Genomic DNA, 25224 nt, shown 5'->3' with positions numbered 1-25224 from the left:
CTACATGGGACAAGCAGATAAAGAAAACTTTGATGCATTTAAACAAAAAAACCCACAACATTTTGGATAAAAATATCTGCTTTCTTGCCAAGCATTAGATGAGTGGATCAATCCCAATCTCGAGTCTGTTTGTTAAGCGTGGAGCTTGGGACATGATGCTGCTATTTTAGTTATAAAACCAATTTGACATAGTGGCCAAAGTGTGGAACTACAACTTCAGAGTCTGTAACGTAATGCCACTGGGCCAAAAAAGACTTTTCCAATAGACTGACATTGTGAAGACGTCTGTGTATTAGCAGATAATTTAGGTTCATCAATGTCCAGGTATAAACACTTAAATAGCTCTGATTTAAATCCTTCTGTGTTTCAGTTTTAAACTTCAGTTTTAGCTAAATACAGAGTTATTTTGCGACTGTCAATCATGTAAGTGAGGCCAAAGCCGAGCAGATGGAAGGCAGAACTAAAGGAAAAGCTAGTGCATTTGCTCTATGGACCCCAGAATGCATGAGATCCAGGTAATTTTACACCTGGAAATGTAACTTTTTTTGTCTTTTTACCAGCGCCTCCCACGCTGTTCTCTTTATATACTCATTGGATGAACAGCGAACCTGGCTCTCTCCAGATCTTAGAAATACACTTACCAGCACCCCTAAATGTGTGTCCAGACCACAAGTATTAGATGCGTTTTTCCCTTGTACCTCTCATGAAACACATTTTTGTCTCATTTTAATCTCTGCAGCTGTCTGCACTGGCTCCCTGCAGGATCTCGTCTCAGTTGTGTCTAGTTTATTTACACTTCATCTATTTTTCAGACAATATGTGTAAACACCAGGTTGATGCCCCAAAAAAGGCACTGAACAAATATATTTGTCTACATTTTGCAACATAGACAGAGCAGAGCGTGCTGTTTCTGGACAGAGCCAGAGAACAGTACACCCTGCTCCAGTTTGTAATCCCATTTACGCTCCTCTTCACTTTTGCCCAGCAGCTGAGAAGCAAGACACCGTAACTTCTTGGATGCTGAGGAGCTCCGATGTTTATTCATGAGCAAACTGTAAGCTATACCGTACATTTACTGCAAATGCTTCGCACTGCACAGAAAGTTTGGCCGCTCGTCTGCTGTTCAATGCTTTGAAATTTGTGGACAAAACTAAACTAGTACAGACAGTCACTTAAGTTACAGCGTGAACTGTCCTTTTGAGAGTGCAACCGTGACATGACATTTGGGCTCTCGACAGGGGATGTGAAAGTAAACCACAAGGGTGTATATTTAACATCCTGCAAAGCTAAGTTACAATGCTACCGTACAGTACGTCTTGGTTTCAAGGGTAAAAAAAAAGCAGTCTTAGTGTGAAAGACAGATGTAGAAAAGGCAAACAGTGAGAAGACACAGATCAACTCGCAGTGGGAATAGACATAGAAGAACGAAGGATGGAGGCAGTAAGGTAAGACGTGTGGCTTGTAATGTGGCCTTGTACTTGAGGTTTGGCCCCGTGTGTGTCCCCTCTCCCTGACCCTGCCTACCATACTGAAAATCTATTCAGTGTCTGCTCGGTAGAACAAATGTTGTACAGAGCGGAACATGCTTGGCTTGCCTGACGGTGTAAAATCACACTCTCCTATCGCACGTTCAAAGCACCACTGCTTTCCCCATTAAAGTTTTTCCATGGAAAACCAGCAGCCAAATTCCAGAATTCCCGGATGAAGTGTCAAGCTAAGGCTGATAAAGGGCCTGTGTGTATGTGTGTGTGTGTGGATGTGGGTGTGTGTGAGAGAGACAGAGAAGTTGGAAGGGAAAAACACGGAGCAGAACAGAGGAAAAGCTGCTGTTGTCCCGTTTTCCTAAACCACAGGTTCAAAGTAACGAGCCGTGTGAGCGAGACGAACAGCTTGAGAGGTATGAAGAGGAAGAAACAGCACATGGGTGTTTCAGGGTGGCCTGCTACTGGGATGTAATTGCAATGAAGGTCCTCATTGCTTTTCAGTATTGCATTGACCTTGCAGTGTCTCAGTGGAGAGACCTACATCAGGACAGGACATGCCTGGGACTTTCCACCTGAGCTGTCCGAAAACGAACAGAACAAAACAAAGCCTGTTTCTAGACAGTCTGCGCTACCACAGAACAGTGTGGACATTGACTCACATCTCTGTCATAGTGGTGTAATGTGCAGGCATGTAGAATCAGGATTCATGAACAGTAACTGTGTGAAGTACAGCTGAGACCTGTGAGAAGTTATTGTACAGTGTTTAGCGCAAATAGGATAATTAACTCCGTATTTGTGTATGGAGGGGAAGCTGACTCCTTGTGGCTTATTTAACAAGTTTCCTCTACAATCATCATGTCTGTGGTTCATTGACCAATACCTGAGGCATGCTGTGGTGATGTCAGAGTGTGTGTTGATGAAGAGGCCATGGCAACAACTTCCCAGACATGATGATGTGATGTCATCCTAATGTACTCCTAAGGGGCAGTAATAATGTACCCCTGTGGTTCATGAAGACAATTGACTGAGCATCTGCACTGCTCATCTCAGTGCAAACAGCTAGGGAGTATGCACTTACAGTTTCTGTCCCTGCCAGATGATTTTATGCTAAACCATCATTCGTGGCTAATCTCAGAGCAGTATAAGAGGTCATTCAACTGTCTGTCTTACACTCTCACCTGCAGCTCTCATTCACATGTCACTGACTTTCTGATAGGCCATCAAATCACTGCCAAGACTCATTAAGCTTGAAAGAAATCCCCGAATGTTTTCCACCAGCTTTACATTTTCCATTTTGTCTGAGTGTGTGAAAGAGAGACATACAACTGGACAAAGAGACACACACACACAGAGTAGAGCTGACTCCTAACAAAAGCCATATGTTGAGTTTGAGGCAGCCATCCAACCAAAGCCCGACACTCTGTTACTGAGCACTGTGGCTCTGGGAAGTCAGTGAATACATGCAGAGGCACTTTACACCTCTGCTGAAATGCATACAGTCTATCTGCTATACTCAATCACTCAATTAATTATGCTACTGTGTTTGAAATGTGTGCATAGCTCAATTTAATTGGACACAGAATGAGACTGAGAGCAGTCTGAGCTGCCACCACGAGACCTTAGTTTAAATCTGATTGTTAAAGAATAGGTGAAAAAGACGATTTTAGTTCATACCTGAGGAGCACACATTACTCAGCAAGCAATAAGACAGTTATGATGATCATGTCTGATATTGCAGCAGTTCCCAGACTGGTCAGATGATCCCAAGTACCCCCTCATCAACACCATCTGCCATGTTCAAAATGTGTTAATTTCAATTTATTTTAATCTATTTGTTGTTAAACTACTAGATAAGGCAATTTCTTTAAAACAGAATTGAACTAATCTGTGTTAGTTTGGTGATTTGCATTTATCCTACTACCACTTGGAGTGGCAGAAGCTGGATATTTCAACCATTTATCCATTACTTTTAGCCAACTTTTATCACTGTTTAATACTTGTAGCTATATTTCAAACATGTATCCATTGTTTTTTTGCGAACTTTGCTGACTGTTTAATACTTTTAGCTATATTTCAAGCATTTATCCATAATTTTCAATTCACTTTTTAACTGCTTAATAATTTTAGCTACATTTTAAACATTAATCCATTACTTTTAGCTGTCAACTATCAAATACTATATACTTAAAGCATTTTTCCATGTTTTTTTAGCTAACTTTGTCAACTGTTTAATACTTTTAGTTATAATTCAAACATTTGTCCACTATTTTTTAGCTAACTTGGCCGACTGTTTAATACTTTTAGCTATATTTCAAGCATTTATCCATTATTTTTTTAGCTAACGTTGTCAACTGTTTAATACTTTTAGCTATATTTTAAAACACTTATCCATGGTTTTTTAAGCTAACTTTGTCAACTGTCTAGTACTTTTAGCCATGTTTCAAGCATTTTTCCATTATCTTTTAGCTAACCTTTTCAAGTTTTAAATACGTCTAGCTAGCTACCAACCTAAGACATTTACCACTAGCTATTTCAACAATTTAAACTCTAAGCTAACTATTTAAACCACTTATCCATTGCTTTTATTAAACACTTTAGGCTGCTTATTGTGATTACTTAAAGTATTTCAACTATTAAAACATTACTTTTAGCTAACTGTTTAGACTTCTGCCAGATTGCTAACTAGTTGCTAACTAGAGAGCTAGTTAGCTAGCTTGTAAGCTAACTAGTTGTTTATTTCTACATTTTTTCCCCTCTAATTGACAAAACTAGATTTTTTCACCATACCTCAGACTGGCAACTGCAGTAATTCCCCTTGGAGTGAAGGTACCCATGGTTGGGAATAACTTCTGTATTGTGTCTAATTGATGTGCACATACACTAACATGCATGCAGGAATGTACGCACACAGGCATGAACACAGACACATAGACAACTCAACAACTCAAACTTTCCCCTTGGACTCGCTCTTGGTCTGTGCCATGAATCACTCAAGTTGTGACATAAGTAACATCTGAGACACTGGTGATTTTGTATTTGAGCACATGAGTGCATGATCCCCATCCTCGTCTCGCTGATGACAAAAACCTCCCCCTTCATGACATCCTTCTTGCCAACATTAAAACCTCTGTGCTGGATCCAGCCAATGCAGATGGAAGAAATGGTGAGCACAGCACAAAAGGAGAAAGAGAGATGGAGAGAATTAAGGAGGAGGGGATATGGAGAGATCTATACAAAGATGAGTGGGTTTACACACACAAGCACACACACAGATGCATAATAACATCACAACAGATACAACAGAAAAACAAAGGGGTTATGAAATGGTTACAATGACTCATGCAAACATTCTTTCCTGGGCTTTCCCAAACTTTTCAAGGGCCTCACTATTCAAAGTTTGCAGATGAGGGCACTTTGCTCACTCAAGACATCATCGGGTACGTGGGAGCTCTTTTGGCCAGCATTTATGAACACTGAATTTAATTTCATTGGAAGGAATTTGGTGCTTGTGTCAGGTGTATTGTTGGCGCTTACCTTCCGACCTTCTTGGCCAGTCAGGCCGACCGGGCCAAGAATTCCTGTGTCTCCCTAAAACAGAAAGCAAGAACGTCAGAGGGCACAAGTTGAGCAAACTGGACGTTGTTATAAATTAATGTAGCGTGTAATAAAAGGTCAGGCACAATACCTTCTCTCCTTTAGGTGCTGGCCCAGGTGAGATGCCAGGGTCTCCTTTTCTCCCCTGATAAAAAGATAAGCACAATGGAGGACTTTGTATGAATGAAAATTACCCAAATTTTCTTCAGTCTCTAAAAGTAGCTGCCTTGAAATCCCATTAACAAAATAATTTCACTGGCCAACACCTTCCATTTGCACTAGGGAAAAGGTTAAGGCCACCAAAGCTTGCCTTTATAAATCCCATTAGTAAATAATAAAAAGCTACACTTGATGAAAAACAACAGGATTGAGTTATCATGTGGTTGACAGACTCACAGCAGGGACGCCTTTCTTAGGGAACAGTGCATTACGTGGGCTCGGTGCCCCTCCAGTCACACACACAGCAGGCTTCATTGTCAGCAGGTAACAATAAAGGGGCTTCAGCACATCAAAGCTACAGATCGGAAATTAGACTGAGTGCTGAGTGCATGGACCCCCGCTATTTACAACTGTGTTTCATTTATTAACGATGAAAGAGCAAAGATCGCAGTGCACCCTGCGACTTCAAACACTTGAGGATCATTCTCTCAACACACCTGCCAGGTATGGGAAGTCTGCTCTGCACCACACTGCCGAGAATTTATTAAGTGTTCATTCACTGAGTCAGGGTTTCAAATATTTGACTTGGAGTGTATATCTACTCCACATTCACTCCATTAGCGTTCATTGACTGTTTTTGGACGTGGCATTTTTAATTGAGTATAACTAAGATAACTTTTATTATCTACCAATTTTTGTATAATTATACAAATTTCTACATGGTTACATGACAAGTATCTTAAAGGAATAGTTCAACCTTTTTGGGAAACACTAACAAAATCTAATACAAACTCTACTCACTAAGTGCCTGTGCTCTTGCCTGATATTTAGACAGAATTGTCAACTTGTTACACTCCATTTCTATCTTCAGTCTGACATTGCGTACACTTGAACCAAGGGAACCAAGGATTCGATATTCCCGAACCAATTACAAGAGAGCAACATAACTGCATTACTCTGACGTCATTTAAGTCCACATTGTTGCGTGGCAAAGGCCATTGTACTTGTTTAGTCTGGGTTTTAAGAGTAGAGTAGAGCAAAGTAAAACAAAATACGATATCAGACGATATTGAGAAGACATGTTGATTTAGAACAGCCTCGATAGCAGCGTCTATCTTGTCTATAGCCCTCGCTATTGTTGTTACCTCTGATTGGTTCTAGTACGCCGCTTGACAACAGCTCGGCTAATCATTAGTCTCCCCAGCAGCAATTATTGGTCATAATTTATTCTAAATGAGGAAAACGCTGTTTCATGTCACAATGCCAGACAAATCAGTCAACTCAAACTTCATAGAGAGGGTGGATTCCAGGGTTTGGACCCTGGCAACCTATGCGCAATAATCACTCTGTTGGCCAGGCATAGTGATTTCCTAGAGACTCCAGGAGGTCACTGCTCCCAGCCAAGAAACAGGCACACAACTTACCATGAAACCACAAACTGTGACTGTTTACAATCTGGTTTTTGTATGGATTATCAAATAAAATGTAACATGTTCATTAGTGAGGTTTAGATGCTCCAGTAAGAAAAATTTGTTAGTTTGGAGCTGGGCCAGTTGAGCTACTTCAAAGTTACGAAGCTACCGTAACTTCTGATTTGAGCTTTATTAGTGATGGATGTTGTTAATTCTTAAAGGAAGAGTTCAAAATCTGGGGATAAATTCGCTCTTGCTGAGAGCTGAATGAAAAATTGATACCACTTGCCTGTGTGAGTGCGGTATCTTGCAAGTAAACTATTCCTTTAGGTAAATAAGAGATAAGCAGGTAGCAGATAAGGGTGAGAATTAGGTGCATAATGATGGGAAGACGATCGTAAAAGTGAGGAATGCAACAAGAAATAATATAAATAACACCAGAGAGCCAAGGACAAACACAATTCCTTTGGTTGACCCGGGGGAGGTCAGGGCTCTGGGGCAGGCAGCTGCACAGTTGTCATTTATGCAAGGCATTTTTATAATGCACTTTAAATACAGGTAGGGCTCATCACTATGTACTCTGAGCACACAGTGCCAGAGGTCAAGGGTGTTTGCTAAAGCATACATCAGTCCAGACAATCAGATGGGGGACGCAGAGAAGTTTTCTTGCGCGGGGTCATCTCCTGTTCACGCGTTAAAATTAGACAGATTTATCTGGACTTTTCACTTTCCGACTTGTTATGGGTTTCCCTGGAGCTCTGATAAATCACTTTAACTCCCCTGGTGTCCAACTACCCTTCTCTCTCTGCTCGACTTGCTGTGGTAGCACATAGCATTCATTTTACCAAGCACATAAATGCATAAACATACACCTATATTTGGAGCTTATACCGAGCGGATCTCCAAGAATCTGAACAACCTTGGTGAACTTTAAATATAAATGAAGGTCCTGACATTCACCTCCGCAGCACACATGTTTAAGTGATACAGCTCTTCAGTATTAAGTGCTGTGGTGTTTGCGGAGTCTCAGACTGCCAGGTGAGGCCGCACTGCTATGAACTTATGTGGCCCTGATTCTTCAGCCACAAAGCTCCATTACTCTTGCTGCTTTTTATGGATTCCAGCTGATATAGAAAAACTGAAAATCTAAGACATCCTTGCGGGATTATCATTCCCCTTAGAGACAAGAGACATAACCTTCTTATTAAATTAGCGGTAGAGGCAGGTACATAACCTGTAATGGAAAAATCAATATGGCTGCTGGGTGCTTGACAAAAAAAAAGAAAGGCTGACTTGTGATCATGAGTTAGACCAAGAGTGTGTAAGTTACCTTGAGCCCGGGTGGACCAGATCGGCCAGGGTTTCCATGGGGACCAGGGGGGCCCTATGGAAAAGCCAAAGAGAGAAAAACATAATCAAACTGTGTTCGAGATTTCAGTCAATCATCATATTTGGGATAGAGCTGATACAGACTGTGGCTTTGCTACTGTGAACGAGACCAGAGAAGGGAGGGGGCAAAGTCTGTCTGGAGAACCTCAGCTTTCATGCTACTTCAACCTATTTTCCTATACATCAGCTGTGTGTGAGTTGGGTGGTGAGGTATTTGGGGTTGGTGTAGGGGGTAGAAGCTTATGGAAAATGGGGCTCTGTGGAGCTGCTTCACCATATGGATGTGGTTTTCCTGCCCCCTGTTGCCTCCACAATCCACACACACCCCCCTCCTCCACACACACAAACACACATTTGCCAGGCATCTTAATGAGTAATGCAGATCATCTTGTGTCATAACATTTTGAAATTCCTCCACTGGTGTGTGTTTCTGTCCGCATTGGCTGTTGCTGAGGAAATGTGTCTGAAAGCAAACAAAGCGAGATCTACAGTAGCAGTCTATTGGTAATGTGAACCATCTCACCCTTCCAGCAGCCCCCATGAGACAGTTTAGCAGAAAACTCTTTGGAAGCCACAGAATGAATCTGCACCATTTTTTCTGTGGTTTAAATAGCAGCCATCAGACAGAAACAAAGGGGTTGTTGCTACATCCCCGCCATCCATCTATCTGTCTGCCTGTCTACCTTTTCTTCATCTGAGCGACTTTTTCCGCAGGTCTCTGACCTCACTCATGCCCTACACGTGGAGTGGCACCCATGGGCCCCTAACCTACCCCTGCTGTGGGTCAAGGGTCGAGCGAGTCAGAGAGGGCGGAAAAAGAGTCACAATTGCTTTAAGAGCCGGGTCAGCTAGTTTCACTGAGGTGAGTCAAAACAAATCAGGGCACCATTATGTTAGTGATTTGGTCTGTAGCATCAAAAAACAACATCAAGTGACACCCAGACAGGCTTTTTATTATCCAACAGAAAAAAGAAAAGTAATGTGGGCTGGGTTATACTGCTCAACAAAACAGTCCTTTGAGCAAAGCTTAAAAACAGACACTGGTCGGATGCAGACATGACAACATAAATGCCTTTTGCTGTAACTGCTCTTCCTTTCAAAGGGTGTTTTGATGACAGTCATGTCTGATTCACTTCAGACAGAGCTTTTCATGAATGAACAGGATGTTACCAAGCATATGTACAGGTGTTGTTATCTCTGATGTGGAACACAGAACACTCAGGATTTCCACCCTCCAAACTGATATCAAAAATAATTCACAGGACACAAAATGATCATTTGTATATCAGTTACTCACCCCATGTTATGTTGAGAGTTTACACACTTTGTGTTTACAAACATGTTACTTGTGCAGTATAATCGATGACTTATTTATCAAGCAATATGCTCAGGACTGCTCAATCACATCCACTTTTCCTAAAGCCTTACTATTTAAAACACTTCCACATAGACAGTCTCAGGCAAGGACGAATAGTGAGCCTTGGCAAGCATGTGCGCTTGAATTTTGTTCAATGGAATGCAAAAGCAAAATTCAAACACATTTGCCCAGACATGCTACTTGAAGGCAGAAGTGTTTTTTAAGTAGTAAAGTGAAGGAAAATGCATGTGGTTGGGAAGTACTGAGTATACGACTGGATAAATTAGGTAAAATTACTGTTTTTGTTAATGGAATCTGGCTATAAAGAGAGCATAGATACGTTTTACTTTTACTTTAGTTCCCCCTCAGAAAAGGCAGTCTGTTTGAGAAGTACTAAGCATACAACTGGATAAATGAGACTTTAATTATACTGTACGAGTTGTGTGAGAGTTTGTAAACAAATGTCTTGATGTAGTTTTTGATGTTGTTAAACCTGGACCCCTATGACTTTCATTCATAAAGAATTTTCTCAGTTTTCTGATTCATCACTCACTGTGGAAGCATGCAAGAAAAACAAAGTTTTCTTCATGCATTTAATGTAACTAGGGGTGAGTAACTGATATAGAAGTTGTTATTTTCTTGGTGAAGTGCTCCTTTAAAAATGCAGTTTTGATAAGATCTTGAATATTCATAAGCCTGCTCTGTTTTTAACTTGTTATGTTTTACAAATTATATTTTCATTCCAAGGATTCTCAAGTTTTAAAGGTCTTGCCTGTTTTCCTCCCACTCTCTCTTCCCCCTTTCATTTTCGGTTTGCGCTCAGCTGGCGTCCCCTCAAGAGTCAGTGCGTCCAGACAGTGTTAAGGGGACGCTGTTGTGCCCTAAATAAACTTAAGCAAACTAGACATGTTTCAATTACATGCTTCAAAATTAACCCTGTGGCTTACCACAGCTTGGGCAGTACACTGGTAGGCACGGGCTGGCACCAACATTTGGTACTTTGCTCTTGCCTCCATGTCGTGTCCCTCTCTCGCACAACAGGTGTCTAATTAGAGAAGACCAGGGTGGGGCACACACAAGCTGAGAGCTATCAAATGAAAAACCACCAACCTCTGAACAGCGACACAGGGCGTTACTGTGGTTCCTGTGGTAATATTGCTGCTAGCTCTGCACAATTCATTACCATTCTAACTTGAGAAAATGGTCAAAATCTAAAGAAATGATAGTTCCTAATGTTTCGTGTTATGGTAACATGCGTACTGCCTCCTCTGAGGTATATAAATATCTGTGCTTGAATCTACAAATTCTATATCAACACCATATGTGCAACTTAAAGCCAAGAAATACTGTATATGCACTTGTGGATCTTAAATCTAGACGCATGACATCACCCCAAAGGCTATGTTCCCACACAGAATATTTTAGACGATGTCTTTTAATGGGCGATGCTGTAAACATAGTCTAACTTTCAACACGGCCTTGTAAAAGATAGTTTAAATGTATACACGGTCACCGTATTAAAGATAAAAGAGATTCTGTATGATGCCGTGCCAAATGAGAGCCGAAGGGGCAATGTCTGATAAACTAACATTAGATCAAGAGCATATGAAACCGCTGGACGTCTTCTTAATTAAAGATCCCAGTCAACACACACGGGCTTGAAACTTTGCGTCTGCGGAGTCAGGGAAATATTTCACTGTTCATTAAAGTCACAACAGCATACTTTGCTGTCGCTGAGTGAAAAGCTCAGAATTCAAAGGCCAGTGCCATATAAATTACAGTAAAACTTCATAATAACAGAAGCAGACGGGGTGAATGAATTAAGCTGTGCTGGTAAAAAGCCAACCATTTAAATTTATTTGCTTGGAAAGCCAACATTTTTAAAGCTAAATACATCATGCAGTGACCAGAGCATATGAAAAGGAAATGGTAAGTTATCCAAAGTATTATTTAGGCATTTACAACAATAACAGTAATAGCTCATAATGACCGTGACAAGTTTGAAAATTACGATGGAAACCTAGGACTGACTTTATGCCAAACATTAAAAAAATCTGGTATTAAAAAAATATTAAAGTGCCCAAAGGGAGATTGCGAAAATAGTCAACTGGAGCGTGGACTGTGATTTTTCCTGTCCTGGAGCTTATTACAGTAATGTTCCAGAGGAGAGATCCATATACACAGTTTACACCTGGGATTATACAGACCCTTAAAGAGCTGATCTGTCGCCTGGTGCTACCAAAACAGCCCAACACACTGCCCGAAGAAGAACTCAACACCTTTACTCATTTAAAAGTGCTTTATAGTCGTAGTTTTATATGTTTCTATATGAAATGCCCATCTGGGATCTGAATTTACGTGCAGGTGAAGCAAGTAGGGGGATTTCGTCTAATGACGGAGGAGTAGTTTGGAGGGAATGTATGAGGAGAGATGGGCGACAGAGATTTTTTTCGCTCAGACAAAGACCCTTTTGACCCAGCAGGCTCCAGACGAATCCATGCAGCCAGTCTTCAGATAGATAGCAGCCTGTGTACCCACGATGCATCCATTTCCTCTCACACCCTCCTACCACCGTCGTCATTATACACCTACAAACAGACTCGAAAGAGCTCACCCCGACTATGCATGGACACCTAGCACAGGCTTTTGTACTGACAGCGGTTGCCGTAGCGACAGCGTCTCACACTCACATGTGTGGGATCAGAGGTCAAGGTTCATGGGTGGTGCTTGGTGGGCTCAATGGTGCTCTGTGTGTCATCATGCAGACTTCCAGTAATCCAAGGCTACGGAGGGTCATGCAAAAAAAAAAGAAAAAAAGGCAGAGCTCTCTCTTCAGCAAAAACCCTCTGACTGGAATTTAGTTTTGCACATAAAGAGATGATGCTCATGATCAAATCATGCCACGCCACCTGTGAGCCTGCAGCCTCAGCAGCCTGTGGCGTAAATTCAGATTTCCAGTTAATTTATTTCAGTGATGAACAAGTGAATTTCTTTTCCCAAATTAAAACCACACTCTTATCTGGCCAAGTGGGGACACGTATTTGTGAGTGCGAGTTTGCAAGTGCGTATATACAGCTCATTGTTTGCACACACATGGCAGTGGCAATTAAACTTGATAAATGCTTTTGTTTACAGGAAAGCTCCATAATCTGTCTCACTCTTTATATAGGCAGGTCATAAACACAGCCACATATGTGTATGTCTGTGCCACACAGACGTGGGATTGGTGCTGTAGCGTGTATGCACTTCTGTTTGAGGGCCGATGTGTTCTTGTGTGCGCGTTAAACAGAATGACTGTGAGGTCAGAGTCAGACACTGGCGGCGTGTTTGCAAGCGACCTCTGTTAAGTGGCATCAAAACCAAAGGCCTTTACAAGTGCTTTTTTATTGAACACGCTTGTTTTCATTGTTTGCGCTCTGCAAACCAACCACTTCCACTGACAATGCCACAGGCAGTTCAACAGCTGGTTTGCTGTGGTTGACAAAGGCCTTGTCTACGCCATCAGGATGTAAATCAGTAGGAAGTGATTAGGCAACGCATACTGCTGATGAATGAGGTTTGGACAGGCAGACTGGCTTTACCAAGTTTTAGTAGTAACCGCATCTGTCCAGGCTCCAACCTTAGCTGGAGGAATTGTGTCGCAGTGCAGATTTATAAGTCTTGAAAAGAGAAATCCTTCTTAAGACCTTCAAGTTAAATATTCTGCATATTTTGAGAAAAGCTGCTGCCTGGTCAAACAAAAATAGTTCCACTCAGTCACACTTATATAACACCTGAAAAAGTTAACACAGCTCTGTGCTTACATCTTTACGCCCAATTAAAGCTCTATTCCAGGTAAGTTTGATTTGGATCATAAGAAATCCACCTAAGTGAGCCTGATGTTGTGGAACTGCTACTAGAGACGGGATGGGAGGTGCTGCTGGGGCTTAAATAGCTTTAATTAGAGCCAGACAAAGACCTCCCTATACATCTATAGTAGTGGGGGATCACAGAGACTTAAGCTTAAAAGTCCCTCAGACACAGACAGACACAAACAGTAAGTAATAATTTGAAAACACACATAAAAGACACAGGCACATGCACCCATGGACATGAAGCATCAATCGTTTATATTTGATGCAGCTAGATTGTCCTGTGGTCTGGACTGAGTGAGTGGCTTGTTTGTAGTGTTTGTCTATTAATTTAAATTGTAAAACAAGGATCAGATGGCTTCTGTAGTCTGTAATAAATATTAAAAAAAGCCATTCTAGCAATTTTGTGAGGTTGTACTTAGGCGCAGCAGTGCTTTGAGCCAAGGCCAACATGCCACCATTCACAAAATGATAACACTAAAATGCTGATGTTTAGCAGGTGTAATGTTTAGCATGTTTAATATCTTACTTAGTTTAGAGTGTCAGCATGCTAAAATTTGCTCAGTAGTATTGAACACAATGTAGACCTACAGCTGAAGCTGATGGGAATGACAATAGTTTTGATAGAAGCCTATTCGGTCTGAAACTGAAGTTTTCAGTAAATGGCTCATGGCCTCAGACCAGTGATACTCAACTTACAACCCGTGAGCAAAATTTGGCCTGCGATAGTGATAGTTGCCCCCCTAGGCAAAGCAGGTATCCCAGATCATCCCTGTTCTAAAGAGAAACTGAGGGGATCACCAAAGGAATTGCAGTCCATCCTGCAGGGAACATGAATGTGTGCACAAACATTCATGGCAACCCATACAATAGTTGTGGAAACGTTTCACTCTAAACCACAAATGTCACCCTCATGGTGGTGCTAGAGTAAAAGTCCAGGGATCACCAAAGACAGCAAGATTCATCCTCTGGAGAACATAAATGTGTATATGAAATTTCAGTGGAAGTCATCTGACAGTTGTTGATTTACTTAGAAACAAAACCGGTCTGAATCCATACATCAGAGGGATACAGAGGAAGTCAAAGAGAATTCCTCAAAGAAGACCCAAGAAAATTTAACTGCCTCGGAGAAAGAGGCCTTTCATTAGTCCAGAATGGGAATCCTATGAAGTGTCGGTGCAGCCTGCTGCAACAGCTCAGTGAGGAGAAGAAAGTCCAGTGGAGCCATGTGTTCTCTGTCTGTTTACAGTGCTTTTATTAGGCATCCTGTGGCACAGCCAGCCTTTTGAAAGGCCGTCTTTATAGGAGCTTTCCTGTTTATGCTTAGGGGTGGGAGGTCACCGCTCGCAGCCCCGTGCTGAATATGGTCAATCTGTTGCATAGGAAAACTTTGTGTGTGAGTATGTGAGTGTGTGTGTGTGTGTGTGTCAGCTGGGAGATGGGAGGGATTTAAAGTGATGTGGGAGCCCGGCTTGGCAGGTTATTATTGTAACTTTAGAAAATGGTCCGGGACTTTGCCTTCCAGGCTGGAACACACAGATACAGTCCTCTCTGTCCTTGTCTGTTTGTCTGTCTGTCTTTCTGAGTCACCTCCTGCCAAGGGGAGTTATTCACTGAATGTTTGTGTTTGAGCTTTCATTGACATATACGTCAGCAGCAGTAACAAAAACACAAACAAACATGTGTACATGCAGAGAGATAGCCACTGTAAAACTAAATAAAGGCACGCTTGTTAATGTGGTTCCATAAAAGAACATATATCGGGATCAAATAACAGATAACATAATTTCTACAGGTTACAAATTAAAGTGTGTGATGTGGCTGGAGATGTTTGAGCGGAGACTCACCCGAGGACCCCTCTTGCCTGACAGGCCTGGCTTCCCTGGAGGTCCTGGCAATCCCTGAAGAAAGAGACAGGGTATTAAGTGACAGCATACAGATGATCTAATTCAAAACCCAAGCAATCCAGTTCTATAGTCTATCAGAACCATCAGGTCATTAAGGCTCCTTTGTGTGTTTCCACAGACAGATTTCACAGTGGCTGCAGGGACACCTTTTCCCCCCTGAAGTAATTCCATTTCAAGGTGATGAGAGTTCAGCTTTATCCATCAGGAAGTTCTGAGCTTGTGTGGCAGGAAACCGTAGAAATAACAGGTCATTTCCTGCACCACTCAATGCCACTGTGTGGCCTTATCAGCCTTGCGCTCATTCGTTTTCTTTTAATCAAAAAAGAGGAAAAGGAGAAGTGAGGAAAAGCAGTGGGCCTGTGGGTTGCTATGCGCTACCTGCAGTGCCTTGGATCCTGATGTAAATGCGTGTTAAAGCAGATATATGGCATTTTTAGAATGCTTTCTTCACTGTGAATGCATTACAGAGCTGTTAAATTGGATGCCACAGATAACATAGATATGAGGATCTAGTAAAAAGGCAGTAGCATCCACCATAAAGTGCAGTTATTGTAGTGTGAAAGTTGTACCTTTCTGTAGTTTCCTCAGCTCATTTTTCACAAGGCTATGAACTTTAAGAGACAACTTCAAAAACAATTCAACTTCAAAACAACACCAACCTGAGTCTAAAGGTTATTGTGATCCTAGCCATATATATAAATATGTGTGAGCATGTTTGTCTGAGCTCTGACAAATCACTGTGAGGATTATCACTGGCCCCCCACTATCTCTTCCAGGATGACCTCCATGGTTGAGACCACCCCCACTGTTACAGGTGGCATGCTCTGTGGTGGCCTCAGGACCTGTCAGCATCAACACACACTCCTGTCCATCTTCACATTTCCACCCCCTGCTTTGGTCCTTCTTCCCTACACTTGTTTGTTTACTCCGACTGTCTTTCCCTGTTTGCACCTGTCCATCTTCACCCTATTTCTTTCTTCAGTAGAAAATGTGTTGGTTGACTGCTCCCCAGCCAAGAAGGTAGCAGTCTCACAAATCCGTCAGCATTTTCGAATCACCACATTTCACACGCAGTCTAATGGCGAAGCCTGGTTTCAGTTATGAGGTTTAGACTTGCTGACTTAGCCTGTGAGGAAGTCAGGGCATGATTTGTGCCACCTGACAACTGAATCTGAATTTTGTGCTCAGGGTTGTGCTGCTATCTGTGAAAGCAATTGTTTCAAAGTTAAAAAAAATATTACTTAAAGTTAAAAAAAACTTTTTATAATACTTGAATTTGACTTTCATTAAAGAATTCTCAAAACAAAGTACAAAATTGCAAACTCTCCCTTTAATTTTTGCCATAATTTCAAAGCAAACTGCTAAAAGTTCTTATTGAGGCAACAGTTAAGTACTCAGGCAGCTTGCAGGTACAATTTAACTGAATACAGGAGCCTAGTTATGAAGAGTTATTAGAGTTCAGGTTTAAATCAAATTTAAACTCGCTGCCGGTTCAGCTCCAATTAAATGCTAATCAGATTAAAACTCCAACTCTCACTTTCAGCAGTCACATACAACTTCAGAGCATTTAAATCACATTCAGGTGTGCAGCAGAACAGGCTCTCAAAGCAGCAGTGCCAAAGGTGCTTCAGATGGGGAACTGTGCCACATCTATTCCTGCACTGGATGTTTCTATTGGCAGCCAGAGTGCAGACTCTGCACAGCGGAGACAAGAGTCCGAATCACAGTTCTGTTGTGTCTTTCAGTAGAAGACTCTTAATGCTTTAGGCAGAAACAGTGATGAATGATTAAGCTATTAGCTGAAATCTCAGTGAATGCAATGCTTTTCATTGGCTTCTAACTTACATATTTGTCAAAATGTGTGTATGAGTGCGTGTGTTTGCATGTGTGTTTGCACAAGACTGTCCCATGGGAAGGAGTGAGAGACAGAGTAGTATGCACATGGCATGTGTGTTTATAAAATCCAAGCTACGTTGAAAAGCAAGCATGGCTGGGTTCATCTGGGATCTCCCGAGGCACTACATGGCAGCATAGAGACACACACACACACACACACACACACACACAGATCAGCCAAAACATTAAAACCACCGATGTGAATAACACTGATCATCTTGTTGCAATGCAACTTTCTGCTGGGTAACCTTGGGTCCTGGTATTTATGTGGATGCCAGTTGATATGTTCCAACGGCACTCCCTGATGGCAGCAGCCCCCCAGCAGGACAATGCACCATGCCACACTGCAAAAACTGCTCATGAATGACACGAAGCCCGTGACAAAGACCTCAGGGCATCAACCTGGCCTTCAAATATCCCAGATCCCAATCCGATTGAGCATCTGTGGGATGTGCTGGTACCCCACCTCACAACCAAAAGGTCTCCACCACCAATGCCCTGGTGCCAGACACAACAGGACACCGCCATCCTGTGTCCATGCCTTGACATGTCAGAGCCAAGTCCGATCCAAGGAGGCCCCAACGCGGATCAGGGGTACCTCTGGGGTACACGTCCCCCTAATGCTCAATCAGATTGGGCTCTGGGGAAACTGGTGGCCTGTTTGACACCTTGAGCTCTTTGCCATGTTCTTCAGGCCATTCCTGAGAAGTTTTTGCATTCTAGCATGGCACATTGTCCTGCTGGGGGGAGGGCATTGCCATAGGGCAGTGACGTTGCCATGAGGTGAGTTACTTGGTCTGCAACAGTGTTTGGGTGGTTGGTGTGTGTAGAGTGGCATCTACATGAATGCCAGGACCACAAGTTTCCCAGCAGAACATTGCATTGTAATAAAAAGAATGATCAATGATATTCACTTCACATGCCAGTGGTTTAAATGGTTTGGCTGATCGGTGTATGCGTAGAAAGACACTGACACACTTTGACAGGAAGCACCTGTTAAGGTGCTGACTCTAATGACTTTCAGATTTTTATTTTGATTGGCCATGACTGTATATGGCTGATTAGTCTCAGCGCTCCACTAACTTGAATGGGGAAAAAATGATTTAATCTTGCGTCTCTTTAGACTTTCCAGATGTTATCTTGAAGGGTAAATCTTGATAGTGGACTGAATAAAAAAATGTAGCCACTGATTCATAGACCTCTCTTGCCCAATGTAAGTCTATGGGAAAAATTATTTTCAAAGCAACTGGGGTCTGGGTATACCAACCCGATCTCTATTTATCACAAAGTTGGTAAGTAGCTCAAAAGTGCAGCATAGCAAAGCTAATCTACTTGTTTCATATAAGTGGATGGAAGATGCCAAAACACTTAGCTTCTTAGTCCAGCAGCTATTACTCAATAAAAACACAAATATGGGTGGTCTACCCTGGTGTGCTAGTTAGCAGATTTGTGAAGATAATTAGTGGACTGCTGGGGTAGTTAATAATAAGCTTTAAAGTTTCACATAAAAAAGCTAATGCTAACCATTTCATTGTAAGTAAAGGAAAATGCTCAAATGATTAGTACCATATACAAAGTATAGTTAAATGAAAACAGATTTAGGTGGTCTAACCTAGTTTGCTACTTAGTTTAGTTAACTTTCTTACCAAGTAGGTTCCATTTGATAGATTTGGTGGGTTATTCCATGACAGCAAAACCTTTTAACGTGAGTGTTTGAAAGGAAAATAAAGTTACTTGAGCTGAAAGGGATCTGATCACTCCCCCACAATCCTGAGAAATGGACTGAGCAGCCAAATTAGCTATTTTTGACCTAGGTTTTCTAATACTTAGGAACATTTATTTTCACTTAGATTTTTGTGGATGCTCCATGAGACACTCATCTTTAATATCACATATCTTTTTTAATATTTCAAGTCAAGTTTCCAATGGCTCTAAAGGACAGTTCAAAATATGTTTGTGTATGGTGTCAATTATAGTTCTTGGAGAGAAAGAAAAACAGAATGGGTCAAAATTGGTAGCGGCAGGACAGACTTTTAAAAAAAGAAAAGAGAAATCGGAATAAGCCAAGTAAATCTTTACTTTTCTGTACTAGATTGCAGCACTTCATGGTGAGATTGCAGGTAGTGCTTTCTAAATGGCACTCATTTAGTTCACTGTAATGACAGTCAAGTCTGGGGTGGACATCAGCAAAGATGTGAAGTAGCCAACCCTTGACACAGCACAGTCTGCAATCTACAGCAGCAAATTACAGACCACTACAAAGAATAAGCAAGGCACACATATCAAACACAGGCCATGCTCACACCTTACACTATAATGACTCAGTCACAAGCCTTAAATACATGTACAAACCCACCCAGAATGTGCTGACGAGACACTGAGGTTGGATTACTCAGGTCACATTTGGAGATGAAGCACTGTGTAGACAATTATGCACAGCTTGAAACATGACAAAGCTCACGTTCACAGTTGATCTGTCTGTGGAAAGCAACTTGGAAAAAGTTTACTCACAAATATATCAACTATGAAGCAAAATTTAATCTCAAGTGGCCAGTCAAGATGCAACTAAGATGCACTCTGATGCTGGGTGTGAAAATGGAAAAGGTGAAAGTCGACCCGCCTGGCTCAGTGTCCTCACTCCTTGTGATATACTATAGCCTTTCTTTCCTGTAGCCTGCTTTGAGAAGCTGAATGATGATGTTTACAGACCGCTTTGACCCTTGACCTAGCTTTGAAAGGGGGCCATGAGACCTCCACTGGCCCTCTATGACAGAGGAATCTGGTGCAGAGACGGCAAGGCGTCAGACCTAACACGTCACACCCAGCCTTGAGGGCTCTGTGCACAGAGGAAGGAGGAAAGGAAAGAAAGGAGGGAAAAAATAGGGTTTCTAATGTGTGTGAGAAAGGAGATAGTGCCACATTAGCCTACATATCTCTGTGGTTTCTTATTTCCAGCCCCAGAGCACGAGAATCAAACCTGGTCTTTCATTGGTGACAAAGACCAGCACAGACTGGGATGTCCCTAATAGAACGTGCTTCACTCATTTTCACCACTTTACTAACATAAACCATCAAACTCGCCACCCACAACTGCCAGCACAAACAGCCAAGACATAGACTGAATGTGTGTATTCTCATGTTATCTCTGTCTCACCAAATATGCTACATCCAGGCTCAATCTTAAGTTCTATACTGGCACCTTGTCAGATTCAGAAACAATTTTATAATGCTTTTTCAATCATAGCCTTGACCCCATCCACCCAGTGGTGGACTGTTCCCCACCAAGCAGGCACCTTACGTTAAAGCATGTACTGTTAGCAAGCCCTTGATCCAAGTTAAAAAAGTGCTCAAACACATAAACACATGTGTCTGATATTCTTCATTTGCCTTTTTTGTGGCACAGACACACAAACACACTCACAAACCAATCCAACAGACCAAAGGGGCTTACCCATGGGCCCACCTCTCCCTTCTGTCCTCTAGGTCCATCCAGCAGGGAGAACTGAGTAGGTGGCACCTCCCAGCTTTGGAAGCCATCAGTAGCAGGTGGTGTTACTGCGTTGAATGAAGGTCTGGTTGGTCGCGGGGTGACTGTAGCCTTGGTGGTTCTGGCTGACTTTGTGGGTTTGATGACCTGTTTGGAGACTGGCTTGGATGTTTTAGCAGTCGTAGTTTTGACTGTTGATTTTGAGGGGTTGACCTTGGATATTGTTGGTTTAGAAGGGACAACTTTGACAGAATTTGTTTTGGGTTTGGACGGAGTGGCTTTGGATGGTGTAACTTTAGGCTTGGGAGATGTTTTCTTGGCTGTGGTGGGTTGTGGTTTTTTTGGGACTGCATCTTGGTTTGATAAGGCAGAGTCAGGCTTTGTCTTGGAGGGTTTGGTGCTGGTAGTGGCTGGAACAGTAGGTTTCTTCTTGTTATCTGTTCCTGTAATTGTCTTTTTGGAGCTGTTATGAGGAGTAGGCTTTGGGGGAGTGGGTTTGGAGGGTTTCTGATTTGAAGCTTTAGAGGTGGTGGGTCTTGGGTTTGGTGGTTTTGTCGGGGGTTCTCTTGTCCTGAGTGGCACTGTGACAGTTTCAGTCCTTGCCTTGGGAGGCGGGGAGGCCAAACCAAGCTGGACTGTGACTGGCATCACAGTTCCCACAAGGGGTGTAGGAATTGTCCCAGGGGTGGGCTTTAATGTTTGGGCGGAGGCCACATATCTGACAGCAGAGGCAGCAGCGGCAACACTCCTGGCAAGGCTCAGCCCTGTGGTCTTCCTGGGTGTTGTAGGGCCACCACGTTTAGGGGTAGCAGCGGTAGCTGTGACGTTTCTTTCTCGTGGTAGGATAGGCAACAAGGGAGAAAGGTTAGGCCTGTATGTGTCGGCTTCCCTGCACTGTTTCTTAATGTACCTGCAGTAGTTGTGAGCTGCCTGTGCAGAAGGGACCAGGTCAAACTGGCAGATGGCTCCTTCAAAGTGTGCTGAGGCTTGCTGCTGGCTTGTCCGCCCCAGCAGGAAGGAGCCCTGGAGCTCTGGAGCCAGTCCCTCCTCACTGTCCCACCCAAAGTCTGCATGAACACTCTGCTCTCCGCAGGAGGCATATAGAGTCACTCTCTGTCCATTAATTCCCACCGCCAGCTGGTGCCACTGACCATCATGGGGCTCATAGGGCAGTGCCACCGAGGTGTTAGGCCCTGTGTGCAGGACCAGATTGCCCGGTGTAAGCTGCAGACCAAGAAGAAGCTTCTTGCGGCCTGAGAGCAGGGTGAAGAGGAAAGCACTGTTGACACGGTGTGAGCGTACACTCAGGACCAGTGCCAGGTTGGGCCAGATGGCCGCTGGGAAGACTGAGCGCAATGGAGTTTCAATGTGCGCCCGCTGGTTGAGGATGATCCCCGATCTGAAAGGAATGACCCCTGCTGGCACCGAGCGTGACGGTTTCTCTCCCTTGAGCCCCAACTTTTGGAGGATGTCCACATCTGGAAAAAAGGGAAAGTAGTGTTAGAGGTGCAAATAGTTATGACAGGTTTGTTTTTGAAGTTTACACATCAGTGCAGTTAGACAAAAGTGAAAATGAAAGCTTATTATTATGTGCTCGCTTTAGTACCTGAAGTATATTTAAAGAATTATTTTAAGTTTTAAGACTTTACATTATCCTTCTGACCACATCCATTTTGTTGATCCTTCACCATTCTTTTCATTATAAGTCTGTCCATGTTCTGTAACCTCACTATACACAGATGGAAATATTTTCTGCCATAGTCAGGAACCTGGAAATACATCATCAAGGACAAAGTACATCCTCTTACATTTTCCTTGTGAAATCGTCCATGTTAAGTAGGAGTGAAACACAGGGGAAAACGGGCAGAATACAAGCCCCAGTTTTGTTGATATAGTAACACATAGAAACATGGCCACTTCAGCAACAATCTCACACACATCAACATTGACAGTTAGCAGATATGGGTGAGTGTAATCATGCTAGGGAAAAATTAAAATTATTAATAGGACATGCTGGACTCATTGTGAGAATTTGCAATTCCTGAGACAAGTGAGGCTCAGCAAAATGTTTTAGCTTTCTTTGCCAGTGGCAATGGTTGGACTGACTACACTGACTTATGAGCCAATTTTCCAATAAATTCCCATTACCAAAATAAAGCTAGTCTATTTTTGCTATCACAGGCATCATAGCCATACATTCATGTCAGACTGGTCTTTCAGCCAACACTCAGCTGAGCTCAAACACTGCAGGGTAAAGAGATGTGGAAAAAAAGATGGTTGAAGCAAAAAATGAAACACAAAGAATAATAAACTCGCTGGGTTTTGAGGCTACCAAACTGCTTCTGTAGGCTGTCTAGTACAACTTTAGGCCAAAAGAAAAGACTATATATAGATGTACAAACATAAGCTGATGATAGAGTATGGAGTGACCTTGCACCCTGCTCTCTGGGTGGGTGGATGTTGCACAGAGGTACTGTGGTGGCCTTTGTTTCAAATGTCAGCGGTTTGCAGCCTCACGCTTCTCTCCAATATGGCAAGTTGTGACATAGTTTTGACTGTGTGTCCCGAGTGAAGCATAAAATAGCTGTAAGCATGCCCACAGCAGATGGCCTCTGAATATAACATGTTTATTGCTATACAGGTCTGCCAATTATTAAAGGTGCTGCTCACCACAAAATGTAAGCCTAATGTGGCCACATTTTTACAAGTCCAGAGGGTGAAAAATTCCGCTCAGTTTATTTATTGCACAAAAACAGTTAAAACACAAGAACAATTCACAAGACATAAAATGGGACACCATGATAAGCTACCTGTGGCTTGGGAATAGGGGCCCAGACACTAAGCAGATGGTATTTAAAATTTGATATGTTCAAAAATGATTTCAAAGCCAAACCAAAGCACTCTGGTTCCAAAAGTATGACCTTTAACCAATTTTGCCTACCTGTTTTTGGTCATTAAATTTAGAGGGCTGTCAGGTTTATTATTTGAGGGGGCTAAATGAATGTCCTATATACTTTAAACAATTTTCGGGTTGCATGCAGCAAAAAAAAAATTAAATATGAACATGAGAAAGTTGACTTTCAGTTACATCATGCAAATTGATGAAATAGCTATTCAAACAGAATAATGTCCAGCTTATGGTGCTTTTTTCTACTGATAATCGAGTTACAAATATTCACGAACATTCAACTATTAGTGCATTTTCCGAGTATTTACACAATTAGATGTTTGATCCATAATTATCAGTAATGTAGAGCTGCAACAATTATTTTTTATTTGAAAAGTTGTCAACTATTAAAATAATCGCCAGCTAATTTCATAATTAATTAATCAGTTTTGGGTCATTTTTTAGAAAAAAAAAAAAAAGTAAAAATTCTCAGATTCCAACTAAACAGTCCTACAGTTTACAGAATTATCTTTGGGTTGTCAACAAAACGAGACATTTGAGGATGTCATCAGGCAGTTGGGAAACACTGATGGACATTTTTCACCATTTTATGACATTTTATTCATAAATTAATTGAGGAACGTATCAACAGATTAATTGATGATGATGAAAACAGTTGCTAATTGCAGACCTGCAGTTATGTGGATATAAGGACTAAGTCGTTAAAGGCAAATAACAGAACAGCTCTGGTGAGTTCAGTTCATCTTACTGTAATGCAGCCTTTAACCCTTTATCCCCATGGTAATGTGTGGCACAGAGCAAGACAACACTCTGTCATTGGTGTTAGAAACATGATAGAAACATGACGGCTGGTGGAGCTAATTGTGAAGGGAGCTCAGTCAAGGCCAACGCAGCCAGTACCAGGAACGCAGGGCTAAAGGACCTAATCCTCTCTTATAACCATCTGACCAACGCTCTACCCAACAGAGAGACTGCTGGACACTGTATAAAGCTAACAATATGTGTCTGTGAATTTCGAGGCACAAGGGACAGAGTTCAGGTTCTAAATGTACATTTGGTGGCATGTTATATAACTTCCACACCAATTAGCACATCGGAGTGCTTGCTGTACTGTATGTTAAAGTATATGTGCTGTCTGCTTCACTGATATCAGGTCATGGCCTCTTTGTTTTAAGGCTATAGGGGATTACTGAACCAAAGGACATCGGCATCATCAGAGAGCCTCCCCTCTTCCCTGCTCCTCTCTGTCCTTCTCATCAATAGAGTCAGTTTGGAAATTCAGAACATGACCACAGTAACCGCAAGTGAGTACAGCATCTCCCCGCCTGGAGGCAGAATACAGTTTCCAGCCTTTCCGCCAACTTTGACTCTCTATTCAGCGCTTCAGTCTCGGGGGTCCAGCCGCGCGTTCCCTATATGACCTGTGATCTCAGACCCAGGCCCCTCGACATCTTTATTGTCTCCGGGCTCACTCTGACCTGTGGTCACTGGGCCTTGTCTAATGGGGACATGTGTATAGAAGCCCTGCTTGTGAAAAGACAGAAACGTGGGCAAGCAATGTTGATGACATGACAGAAAGTGGGAAAGATGAGGGGAAAGACAGATGGTATGGCCTAACAGTTGCTGTACTGGTAAGCCATGGAGAGAAAGGACTTCAATGAGATGCTTGTCTTTCTATAATACGAGGCTTGCTTCATTAGACCACTGATGGGGGGACGCAGACTTTGGAAATATATAATTGCATGGAAAGTTAAAAAAAAGAGCAGGAATGTGATCCCTG

The 25224-nt window shown here is 42.3% G+C and overlaps 1 protein-coding gene across 1 annotated transcript in view; it reads right to left on the bottom strand.

Annotated features, from left to right (window-relative positions):
* The window catches only part of col27a1a (collagen, type XXVII, alpha 1a), an 85578-nt gene that overhangs the window by 52200 nt on the left and 8154 nt on the right, over positions 1 to 25224 (bottom strand). Inside the window, exons 3-7 of the mRNA XM_050053378.1 lie at positions 20501 to 22014; positions 15094 to 15147; positions 7980 to 8033; positions 5170 to 5223; positions 5019 to 5072 (exon numbers count right to left, since the gene is read on the bottom strand). Of these exons, the coding sequence (XP_049909335.1) occupies positions 5019 to 5072; positions 5170 to 5223; positions 7980 to 8033; positions 15094 to 15147; positions 20501 to 22014 (1730 nt within the window). The remainder of the gene's footprint in view (positions 1 to 5018; positions 5073 to 5169; positions 5224 to 7979; positions 8034 to 15093; positions 15148 to 20500; positions 22015 to 25224) is intronic.

This window comes from Epinephelus moara, chromosome 9 (genome assembly GCF_006386435.1).
Source record: "Epinephelus moara isolate mb chromosome 9, YSFRI_EMoa_1.0, whole genome shotgun sequence".
NCBI classification, from domain to species: Eukaryota; Metazoa; Chordata; class Actinopteri; order Perciformes; family Serranidae; genus Epinephelus; species Epinephelus moara.
The sequence above is the reverse complement of the archived record's forward strand: the minus strand, read 5'-3'. Positions and strand labels throughout refer to the sequence as shown.